The sequence below is a fragment of the Populus nigra genome, chromosome 19 (genome assembly GCF_951802175.1).
Source record: "Populus nigra chromosome 19, ddPopNigr1.1, whole genome shotgun sequence".
In the NCBI taxonomy this organism is placed as follows: Eukaryota; Viridiplantae; Streptophyta; class Magnoliopsida; order Malpighiales; family Salicaceae; genus Populus; species Populus nigra.
The window spans coordinates 3,222,436-3,235,341 of record NC_084870.1 but is presented as its reverse complement, the minus strand read 5'-3'; the positions used below and the strand labels follow the sequence as shown (position 1 = coordinate 3,235,341).

The 12,906-nt window shown below is 29.4% G+C and overlaps 1 protein-coding gene across 1 annotated transcript; it reads left to right on the top strand.

Annotated features, from left to right (window-relative positions):
- Nucleotides 1-265: 265 nt before the first annotated feature.
- LOC133680100 (L10-interacting MYB domain-containing protein-like) lies at nt 266-1,328 on the top strand. Its single transcript, XM_062102924.1, has 2 exons — nt 266-586; nt 690-1,328. The coding sequence occupies exons 1-2, from the start codon at nt 266-268 to the stop codon at nt 1,326-1,328; spliced, it is 960 nt and encodes a 319-aa protein (XP_061958908.1).
- Nucleotides 1,329-12,906: the final 11,578 nt, after the last annotated feature.

The following is a 12,906-nucleotide window of genomic DNA, read 5'->3' as shown; positions in this document are numbered from 1 at the left end:
ATTCAAAAATTATCTCATGGCTGAAACTTAGTTTTCTGAACAGTTGAAATTAATGGGTTGCAATTAGTTTTCATTACAAATTAACATGAACATTCTCATTCAAATACATGTATGGTTAATGTTTGTTGCTAACCACACAGCTTTTGTAAATGCTGAACATTGAGTGTTTTATTAGTGTTTAAGTCCACGGTTTACTGTTGCTGTTTTTTTATAATTCATATCAGTTATTGATTTCAAACTTTTGTTAAATGTGTTAAAAGATATCATGGAAGGTCTTGAATCTTTTGATAAGGCTGCTTGGACAAAGGAAATGTTGCATATATTTTGTGATATATGCATTAAGGCAATTGATATGGGAATGAGACCTAATAATCATTTCGATAAAACGGGGTGGAAATTTCTTATAACATCATTCAAAGAAAAAATTGGCCATGCATTCACTAAAACACAGTTGAAAAACAAATGGGATGGATGCAAAAAGGATTGGAGGATATGGAATAAGCTGGTTTCTGAAACTGGTATTGGCTGGAATAGTGAGTTAGGCACAATTGCAGCTAGCAATGAGTGGTGGAAACAAAAAATTCAGGTACATTCCTTGTCATCCTAACAATTTCTTTTATTGTTGTCAAATTCCAACCCCAAAATTTTAGTAGTTTGATCCTTCATTACTTGATTTAATTTATATGCAGGAAATTAGAGGAGCCAAAAAATTCAGACACGTCAGTATTGAGCCGTCTTTGAAGAATAAATTTGACCGAATGTATTCCAACATTGTCACAACTGGAGCGTATGCATGGGCTCCTTCATCAGGTGTACCTGCTGGTAGTGATGTCGATCCTGGTACAAGCAATGCCGACATTGCTCATGATGGTTTGGAAGAGGGCAGTGGTGATTCGGAGGAAGATGTGATTCCAGATTTTCAGATTGACATGGCTCGAATGGTTGGAGGGATAAATATGTCTAACAGCAGCAACACAACAAGCGATGGCAAAAGAAAAGAACGAGATCATTATGATGTGCGAGGTAGAAAGAAGAAAACAGCTGAAATTGGTGTTCAGCTGCTGTCAAGGTGCAATCATCTACTTGAGAGTATGTCGACTAAGAGTGATTCGACTTCTTTGAATATGGATCGCGAAGGTTGTAGTATTCGCGAGGTGATGGATGAGCTGCACTCAATTCCTGGAGTTTCAATTGAAGATGAGTTTCATGACTTCGCTACGGAGTATCTCAGTTTAAGAAGAAAAAGAGAAATGTGGGCCAGTATGGGTGATAAGCAACAGAAGTTGAGATGGTTGCAACGAATGTATGCACGAACTAAACGTGCTTAGCTGACATGGTATGATTTAAGTTTCTTAACTGTTAATGAATTAACTATGTTCAAGTGCTTTGGATATTTATACATGTTTATTTTTTTGTTGCAGAGTAATGGGATGCCGGTTTTTAAAAGAGTAGTTTCCATTTGCCGAAGTTTGTCTGAGACATTATATTATTCCACATTTCATGTAACGACATATGAGCATATCCATTTGCGGTAATTTATGTACTGTTATATTTATTAAACTGCTTTTTGGGAGTTAATAGACTTGTATGAGAAATTGATGGTTGTAATGTTGTATTTTATCTAGGAATTACAATGTTCGATGGTTAATGTTAAATGGTTGACCCTTTAATGGAATTGGTTGTTAATTTACCTTCACTGTTTTGTTCCCTGTATTTTTTTCTTTGCTGCCGTGAGGTTTGATGGGAATAATAATACATGTTGTTGGTGTTTCTTTCCTTGGCTGCATTTTTTCCATTGGGTAACTACTGTGAGCTTGTGATGTCTGAAAAGAAACCCTTTTTACAGTTTACTGTTGCTGTTTTTTTCTTTGCTGCCGTGAGGTCTGATGGGACTAATAATACATGCTGCTGTGTTTCTTTCCTTAGCTGTAATTTGTTCCATTGGATTAGCTACTGTGAGATTGACATGCTGCTGGTGATTCTTTTCTTGGCTGTAATTTTTTCCATTGGATGAGCTACTGTGACATTGACATGCTGCTGGTGATTCTTTACTTGACAGTATTTTTTTTCCATTGGGGTAGCTACTGTGAGCTTGTGATGTCTGAAAAGAAACCCCTTTTGCAGTTACTGTTGATGTTTTTTTCTTTGTTGCCGTGAGGTCTGATGGGACTAATGCTATTGGTGTTTCTTCCTTTTCTGAAAGCTTGGTCTTGCTGCTGGTTTTTAACTTTTAACTCTGTTTTTATTCCTTTTAACTCTGGTGTGAAAGACTACATGTCAGGATGGTGTACATATATGAGTTGTAAAAGTAACATTATATGCTACTTTTACAGCATATACATACATGTGAATGTACTTATATTGAAAGCTAAAAAATTGTAAAATAGACGTAAAGAGCATTGAAATTTTTCTATATAAAGAGGAATGTTTGCATCATATTTTTCACTGAAGTAGCTTTCTTCATAACAAGCTTCTCAAACCTCTCAGCTGCATTTTATACAAGCAAGTAGAATACTCTTTTTTTGTTGGCTTTACAGGTATGGAAAAAACTTATGTCGCACCAACTCTTTGATAGTTTTTTTATTGAATGATATTTAATTATTTAAAGTTTTTTATTAACAACATATAATTTTTTTCTTGTTTACATGTAATTGAAGTTATGGATGATCCACGATTTAATGACATATTTAATGAAGATTTCGATGGTAATTATGATAATGTAATGAACCGCATTATAGACCAAATTAATTATCCTAGTTGTGAAGGTAGTGGTGCTTCAGTTGATGGTGCCGAAGATGATAGTAATGGAAACGACTCCGATGACAGTAATGACGATGATGATGACGACGACGTTGACGATGACAGTGATGGTGACGAAGCATTTATTATATGAAGGCATTTTGATAGGAAAAAATTAATTATATGCACAGCTGGAGCTATAAACACGTATTATATTAATTATATGTATAAAGAACCATGTATGGTTTCCTATAACACAAGGATGTGTTGGTTGTCGGAGGTTTTAAGAGGTCATTGGAAACGAAGTGTTAACATGTTCAGGATGGACGCAACCACTTTGTTGAGTTTGTGCACCAAATTAGAAACGCACTATGGCTTAAAACCGTCAAGAAGAATGAGCGTTATTGAAAAGGTGGCAATGTTTCTATTTATAATAGCAGTTGGGGCATCAAATAGACAAGTGCAGGAAAGATTCCAGCATTCAGGTGAAACTATTAGTAGATGTTTTAAAGAAGTGCTTAAATCATTACGTTTGTTTGCTGTGGAAGTCATAAAACCAGTAGATCCACAATTTACGAGCACACCAAGAGAAATTGCTATAAATCCAAGATTTATGCCACATTTCAAGGTAAGATGAATTTTTTTTATAATTAACTAGTTTAATTAAGTTGTTCAGAGGAGTATGAAATATGTTATAAATGTTTATGAGTATTATAAATGTTTTTGTGGCATGTAGAATTGTGTCGGTGCAATTGATGGAACACATGTTCGTGCCTGCATACCATCTGCAAATCAAATTCCATTTATTGGACGAAAAGGTGTACCAACACAAAATGTCATGGCTGCTTGTAGTTTCGACATGTAATTCATGTTTGTGTGGGCAGGATGGGAAGGCAGTGCACACAATACACGTATTTTTCTTAAGGCTATTGACAGTAGCAATATCAAATTTCCAAAACCTCCGGAAGGTTATGATTTTTTCTAAATTGAAGATTTGGTAATTGAATTAATATAATTTTTTTCCAGTTTTGTTTAAAATTACATGTTATTTTTTGCAGACAAATATTATTTGGTTGATGCTGGATATCCAAACGAGTATGGGTATTTTGGTCCCTATAAAGGCGAGAGGTATCACTTCCAAGAATTTAGGCGTCGTGGACAACCAAGTGGTCGGAAAGAAGTGTTTAATCGTGCACACTCGTCACTACGTAACGTGATCGAACGTTCTTTTGGGGTATGGATACAGAGGTGGAAAATTTTGCAAAACATGTCTGCTTATCCATACAAGACACAAGTTGAGATTGTAGTTACATCAATGGCACTACATAACTATATTAGAAAGAGTTCGCAAGATGATGCAGTTTTTTACGAGTATGATCACAACCCCAATTTAATTCCAGATGACTTTTTACCTGATATTGTTCAGGCTTCGGCCGTTAAAGGCTCACAGAGGCCTTCACGTATGGATTTTGTACGCGATGGAATTGCAAATAGTTTAATGGAACAATAAAGGAGTACATTAATGTATGAGAATTTTTCATTTTGTTATGTAATCATAATTACAAAACACGTATGTTTTGGAATTATATATATGCGTTTATCTATGTCCTTTTAATTAATTCAAATCAAATATAAAATACAAAGCATATTAACAAAAAACAAGAACATATTTTTTTTTTAACCACAGTTTTACCAAACACAAAATTGTTTTTTTTTCAACCACAATTTCAACCATAATATTTTAACCAAACACAAGAAACTGCTTTTTTTAATACCACAATTTCAACCACAGTTTTAACCAATCACCAGTTTTTTTTTTAAATCAACCTCACAAAAAGCACTTTTTATTAAACTGTTTTTTTTACATCACAATCACAAAAACTACCGCAATACCAAACACGCCCAGAGATGAAGAAGAATTCTCTCCAGCAGCCAGATGCAACCCGGAATGCATTAGTTGTAAATCAACAAAGACGCCTGTATGGAGGAAAGGATCAAAGGGACATGAGATTCTCGGTAATGCTTTGTTACTTCCGCTGTTTATAAATTGGGCAGTCTTGACTTCAATCCTGCGATGAATACTACTGTAGAAATGCAAAATGCATAGAATAGAAGTTTCATCTAACTGGATGACCGGAAGAAAGAATCCTAAAACATAATACCCTCCTGGCTCCCGGTCCATGGCTGAGTTTCTGGTAGGAAGTTGAAACTGTTCTTCATTAACTTGAACCAGATTGGGTTGCTATAAATAACAGGATGTTGTCTAGGCGTCACCTAAATGACTTGAACATTTGCACCACAAGCTCTCAAGATAAAATCCCAGATGCTATGGCTGATGTTTCTGGGAAAAACTGATCGGACACCAAATAGATGGTGATAACATCCAGGGTATATATATTTTCACCCTCTCCCCGTAAACATGGTGTCCATCAAATATGATGGCCTGTTTCATCCAGGGTATAATTTTGCATCCATGAAAATGGAGACGGAGTTGGGTGAAAAAGGAGACCGGTAGGACCTCTTCAGACTCAATGTGACATAGTTTTTTCTGATATTACCTGGATTAATCTTGCTTGATAAATGCAGAATATTTATTTTTTCATTTTCTATATTACTTTATTTAATGAAAATTGATCATTAAGGGGAGGTTCACCTTCGATAAAGACAGATATGGAGAATTGAGAATTACTACATGTATAGATAAAAGACGGCTATGAAGGCTAGAAGGGTCCCATGGAAGGGAATGCATGAACCTCCATTGCTATCCCTTCTTTTCTCTCCCATGAATTTGAACTTTCCAAGGCTCTCTGAAAATTTGATACAAGTTTGGTGGAGTGGGCTGTGCACTGACTTTCCGAGGTCCAATAGGCCCAGATTCAGAGCCCAGAACCCCTTGGAAAACTATGAGATGGTGACGAATCAAGTTGAACAAACGTGATGTGTTGCAGATTTGATTTAAAAATATTTATTTCTGATATTCTTTGAAAAAAAAGAAAGAAAGAAGAAGGATTAACTACGGAAATGCTATGAACCAACATCCTAGTTAAAAACGTTGTCGTTTACTAATTGATTGAATATTTGAATCAATTTAAAAATATGGACATATCTTGTTGAAACTTAAAAAAGACACGTGGCGCGTGCATAAAAATTTATTAAAAAATATTATTACAAGAATCACTTGATAAAAAAAAAAAAAGTCTGATGAATTGAGATTTACTTTCCTTCGATATCATATTGCATATCAAGTTTAGGCATAGCTTGTGAAGAAGAAAATCCAAAACCTTTCTTCTTCACGTGTCTAAGTAGATATCAGTTAATTAAATGTTAATTTTTTCATTAAGTGATAAAATGGATATTATTATCTAAGATAATATTTAAGTCTGATATGTCGTGTTAACAAGTAAATGGGAGAGAATATTTCCTCTTAAACTAACTTCTTTTTTTTTTTGGAATCAAATACAATACATATATATAAATCTCTTCGAAGAACCAAATAAAAGTTTTTTTTTCATATTTTTCATGGCATTTTTTTTTATTTAGCTCAAGGGTCTTTGTTAAATGAACAGTGAGATCATATTATTATACAAAACTCTAAACATTGTGGATTATTCAGTGTACATACATGCAGGGGCGGAGCAAGAAGAAAAAAGTAAGGGGGCCAAATTAAAAGAAATATTTTAAAAAGAGTAAAACTTTAATTATTTTACAAAGGGAGAGGCTGGGAAAAATTTCCTTGCAGGGGCCCGGGCCCCTGCCAGCCTCCCCCTGGTTCCGCCACTGCATACATGTAATGTTCACTCATATTTTATTTTCTTTATTTTCAATCTGATGTTTAAAGTTTTTTTTCATCTTGATATTCAAATTTTTTTTTACGCATTTGTATTTTTTTATGCCAAATTAAAAAACAATTAAATTAAATTTGTTGAATAAGAAAAAAATTAAAAGATGGAGGATCAAAGTAGAAAAATACCACAAATAGATGATGATTTCAAAGTTCTCACAAAAAGTTTGTTTTAATCCTTGAACTTTACATATTATATTTATTCAACCCCTTAATATTTTTTCAATTCAATTTTGATATAAAAATTTATTTTTCTTATTTTTTTTAGTTTCTAGTTTGAGAGAGGAAAGAGAGAAATAACTGGATTCAAGGGGTAGAGAAAAAATCAGCTTTGACACCAATTCCAAATCAATAAAATGATCAATCTTGGAGTCAAACAGATCAAGCTTGGGAAGATTTTTATTTTAAGGTTGATTTCGGGTTTTTGTGTTTTTTTTTGTTTTTTAAGACCATTTATAGGTTTGTCAAGGTGAACGACATGTTGTCCATGCCAATTGAAATTTAAGTTGTTCACCCGAATTGATTTTCTTAAAAAAAATTGGGCTTATCAGCATGCCCTTTCTAAATGGGTCAAGCCTGGTGGTATCTGGCTTTATTTTAAAAAAATATATATATTTTTTTAAATATGTTTTTTTAAAAAAAATTTAATTTACATTTAAATTAATATCACTTTTCTATGATTTTAATTTTTTGTATTGACCTTGTTTTTTAATTATTTTGTATGTATTTGATTTTTGAGGAGGTTATTCTATTTCATCTATAATTTTTTTAAATGTTTTTATAATTCAAATTTATTTTTAAAAATTATAAATATTTATTTTTGGATAATATTTGTAATAGGTGTAACCTTGCAAGATATTTTTTTTTCTTTTAATTTTATTCAATCAATTTTATATTTGATTCTATTTCAACTATCATTTGAATAAATAAAAAATTGATTTTAATTGATATGATCATTGAACACAATCGAGTAAATAATTCATATTACGAGATCAAATATCTATATTTACATCAACATCTCAACTTTTTTAGATATGTATTTAGTTATTGTTAATGATTTTTTTTCTTTAATGAATCGACATAAATAATTTTTAGTTTATTTAATTAGAAACTTTTCAATTTATATTTAATATTTTTTATGTAAAAAATATATCAAAAAAGCTTGCAAGTTCAACTTTTTTATTATAAGAAAAATTTCCGGCCCGCAGGTCAATTAGCTAGTAGGAGCATATAAGTTCAGCAAAACGATGAAAAGTTAAGTTAAATAAGAATAAATATTTATTTAACATATCATTCTATTGTAAATATTAATGTACATATCATCATTTAATGAATATATTAATACTTGAGTAATAGACATTCACTTAAACACTTTATTATACTAAAGTAAAAAATTGAACACCGATTTAAATCAATTAAAAACTAGAAACTCAATTATAAAAATCAAATAAATTCAAATTCTCGAATTCTTGTTATCTAAATAACTTTTAATCCATCAATCTTAGATAGCATACACATTAATCCAAAAAAAAATTCACTCTAAAAATTTATTAAAACTAACTTAAATATCAACCCATACATCTAAAATATCACTATCTAGTATGTATTTAATATTGTGGTGTTGTAATGTATTTTTTAAAAGTATTTTTTATTTAAAAATACATCAAAATAATATTATTTTTATTTTTGATATCAGCATATCCAAACCATCAAAAAACACTAAAAAAATATTAATTTGAGATATTTTCAAACTAAATGCATTTTTAAAACACACCCAAATACAATTCTAAATACAAAATAAATCGTGCCCGGCCTGGCCACAAAAGTAATGACAAAAAAAATGTTGACACATGAGGGTTAATTAGGTAATTAGCATAAAAAAACAAATAACGAATTAACACGGCAGCAAAAAGTTTTGGAAAAATAAAAAACTTTTAAATTGTCACGATTCAAAAACATGATATTAGTTAAATATTACAGTTTAGTTTTGAATGACGAAATCAATTAAATTTCAATAACCATCGTCATTCCACAAAAATCCATTAACAAAATTCTCATGTATCTAAACCTAAAAAAAATGATTCTTATGAGTTTTATTATTTAGTTTGTTTATTTTACATTTAATTTATTTAATGATTTTAAAGAGAAAGAAATTTTCAAATCTTACCAAAATTCTGTTAGAGTATCCTCTATTTAGGAACAATACCTAAAATTATTTCATTTAAATATACATATAAAAAAATAATAATAACCAAATGCAATAATTTCTAATAGTTTATAATTATAAATGAGACATGTTAAGTTATAGCATTTATAAAGCGTAACATATTAAATTGCCGCTTTTCTAAAGGATCATAACTCTCTTGTTATATTTGAAAATAATAATATTTAATAAACATCACATTTAAAAAATATAATAAAATGAAAATATATTATTTCATTAATTTTTTTAATTAGTATTATTATTTCAAAATTTATAAGTTACTGGATAATGTTTTTAAAAAATCACTGACGGATGAACTGAATTCAATCCAAGTCAAAAATCCCACAGCAGTACTGTATCTATCGGAGGACAAAACGGCAGAGATTCCTGGATTGTATAAGCAGGAGGGCCCACAATGTACTGTTCAGATCCATAATAAAAAGCCCACCATGATTCTGACACGTGGGCATCATTACCCCTTCCCAAGCTGCTGGTGCTGGCTGGGTTGTCAGGTCAATAATTCAACCTCTACCCCATATTTTAAAATGTTTCAATGTTTTCTTGTTGTTTCTAAAAGGTTACTTTGTTATAAAGAAAAAACTAATACGGTAGGGGTTTTAACAGTGTTAAATACAGTGGTTTTATATCTTTGCTGAAAAATTACTTTTATGGAAAAAAATCTTAAAAATAAATTATTTTTATGATATTTAATAATGATATGAAAAATAAAATAGAAAATATTTTGAAGTGTTTAACTATGTTATAAAAAATAAGTCAGAAAATAACTTATTAATATTTTAATTTATTTTTTAAATTTATTAGAAGAACAATGATAAAATCTGATAGATGAAAAGTTGAAGAAAGATACAATAAAAAAATACTTTGATTTTATATATTACTTCAAATAAATTAGATAACAATAAAAAGATTTTGGATCAAATTTGATAGATAAAAAAATTAAAATATGATGAAATTGAGAAAAAAATGTAATTTTATAAATTATTTCAAATTAAATAAATAAAAAGAATAGGAACCAAATATAGATAAAAATTCAAATAAAAAAGGATAAGAAAAAAAATAAACAACAATAAAAAAAATAAAAACCAAAGTTGATACAAAAATCAAATCAAATCAAATTCTAAGAGATGAAATTAAAAAAATAATAATAAAAAATAATTCAAAATAAAATATATAGTAATAAAAAAATCACTAAATTTAATATAATTAACAAATAATATAACTTCTTAGAATATTTTATATCTTCTAAAAAGTGTCCCCTAAAATAAAATAAAAATACTTTTCTGAAAACCATATCAAATTTTTCTTTGATCGGAAAGAGTTTTCAATTTACTAATTTTTCTAATAGTAAATAAACATGAAATATTTTGAAAAATAATTTAACAAAAAATTACTTTTCATAAAACAAACGGGCCTTGAATTATATGTACTGTGGATTGTAACAATAAAATGATGACTTTGCTTTTCTCACCAAAAACATTTGGTCTGAGTATTGGGAATAATATGATCTTTATATATATATATATATATATATATATATATATATATATATATATATATATATATATATATATATATTTTGCATAATAAAATTATTAACTTACCCTTGTAAACAAAAAATATTTAACTGGTATTTAGGAGCTATTTAGACTTTATTTTTTTAATATATTGTAAAATTATTTGATTACCTTTATAATAAAAACTTCTTTAACTAGTGTTCATGGGTTTTTTTATTATTTTCATCTTGTTTTTTTGTTATTATCAAATTAAATGAGGGACGCTTTTATAATTGAATAAATATAAGATTATTAAATAGCTCAATTTTGCAATTGTAAGATTATTAAATAGATCAATTTTTTATTGTTTTTTTTAATTCTTATGGATTTTTAAATATTTATGAGAGATATTATAACCTACGTGGGGGGGATTTCAGAGTAAAAATAAGAAGAAAAAAAGGAGCATTTTTTCCCGATTGTTTAATGGTCAAGAGTAAAATTGAAACCTCTTAGAAACTGTAGGGATAACACTGAAAAATTTTATGCATAGGAAGAAGTAGAAAATTTATAAGGGCAAAAATAAAATTACCCTTTTTTAGATTTAGCTCAGGGAAGTGAACACTGTCGTTCCACCAGGTATCTGTTGTTGGGCTGTCGTTTTACAGGGATCATTATCTTTTTTTTTTTGTTTAACGTGGTTATACGAGTTAGCTTGCGTGTAACTCGACTAATCCTACGAGTTCTAAAATTAATAATTATATAAGTCTTTAATTGCTATTATATAAACAAATATATAACTCAAATCTAAAATTATAAAAAAAATAAATTTTTTTATTTTAAACTCTTATCACTATATTATCATTGGATGGTTATTTTACAGGATCATTATTGATAGCTGAGTGCGTGGACTGTGGTCCAAGAACAAAGTAGGCTGAGAGGCCGATTTATTGTTTTTGAGAGCAGAGAAGGATCGGGAATTAAACAGGGGCTTGGCCGTAGATATGCTTGGGATTTTTTTTATAAAATATATTTTATTTGAAAATATATTAAAAAAATATTTTTTTTATTTTTAAAAATTATTTTTAATGTTAGTAAAAAAAGTAACCCGACTGTCTTATGCCTGCAGAAAGACAGGGTTTTATGTTTCTCAAACTTGTCGATCTCTGGCTTTGCCCCTCCCTATCTCCAACTTGGCGTGACACTTTTCAGGTGTAGGCTGTGAAAGGGTTGGCTATGAAAATTACAGCAAACCAACTTGCCTACCCAAAATAACACGTGACTGTGAGAAGCACAATATTTATTTACACTTAACCATCCTAATTCCTACATCTACACCGCTTTTTTAAACAATAAAATTAATAGCAGTTTGATTATCTTTAATTATTATTATTATTATTATGAACATGCATAGGTAATTACGATCAAATAAAAAAGGGTCATGCTTACTATAATTGGGGTTTACTAGGGCGGCCCATCTGGCTACCATTGTAGCATCTACCATGCTTGTTGAGGGCTCAATTCATTCATGTAGTGCAAATTTATTTTATTAGATCCAAGTCTGTAATTACTCATAAAATAAAAATAATTTAAAAATATTATATCGGTAAGTTTGCCATAAAATAACACATCATCATTTGTCAATGGATTTATCAACAATTATGTTCATTGGCCATATTCTGTTTAAAGTTTTGTTAAAAAAATTTAAAAGTGTTATAACCGAAAGCAACGCAATCCTCCTCTTCTTCTTCTTATTTTTCTTCAACTATAAATCAAAATAGCACCCCCTCCCCTCTTACTTTTTTACAAATCTAAGTCTTATCATTATAAATTCAGCCACCCAACACTTCGTGGTGTCAACATCATTGTCTTAGTTTAACTTTTTCTAAATATTCCATACACCATGTAAGCAAACTTATTCATTCATGTTTTAAGTAAATTTGTTGATTTTTTATAGTATTTGTAATTTGTTTGTATATTTAAGTGTTTTACAACTTTTCATAGAGAAATTAAAGTCTGATTTGTATGTTAGATTATAGATAATTAGTTAGGTACTTATTTCTTGTTTTTAATTGGATTTATTTAGTTAATATTTTGATGTATCATTAAATTTTTGTAGAAAAATTATAATTAGTTACTAGATTGTGAATTCATTTTAAAATACCAAAGTTGAATTTTAAATTGATTATTAAATTATTAATAAATATTCCTATCAATATTCTATATAGGTTTTCTAAGTAATGAATGATTGTTCTTGGATATATCAAGATTCGCCCCAAGGGTTGTATAAGAAAGATTATTGTAAAGAGGTTAAGGGTTTTTATTATTTTTCACTTTCAAATCCAGAGAATATTAGTGGAGATAAAATTAGATGTCCAATATTGTGAAGTGTAAAAATAAAAAGCTCTACCAATAAGATGTTATGATGATTTATCTTTTTTAAAAATGATTTATTGAGAAATACTTGTGTTGATTTATACACGGACAACCCTATGTTTCTTATGAGACCATGTTAGAAAAGATTGTTGGCTTAACATGTAATTCTAGCAACATACATGAAGTTATATATGATAATAATAATCATTATAAGAGTATAGTGATGGATGCAATAA

Excerpts from the sequence above, each read along its gene's own strand:
- LOC133680100 (XM_062102924.1), top strand. The coding sequence starts at position 266 with ATGGAAGGTCTTGAATCTTTTGATAAGGCTGCTTGGACAAAGGAAATG. Across the intron at positions 587-689 it reads GGTGGAAACAAAAAATTCAG|GAAATTAGAGGAGCCAAAAA; the intron begins GTACATTCCTTG and ends ATTTATATGCAG.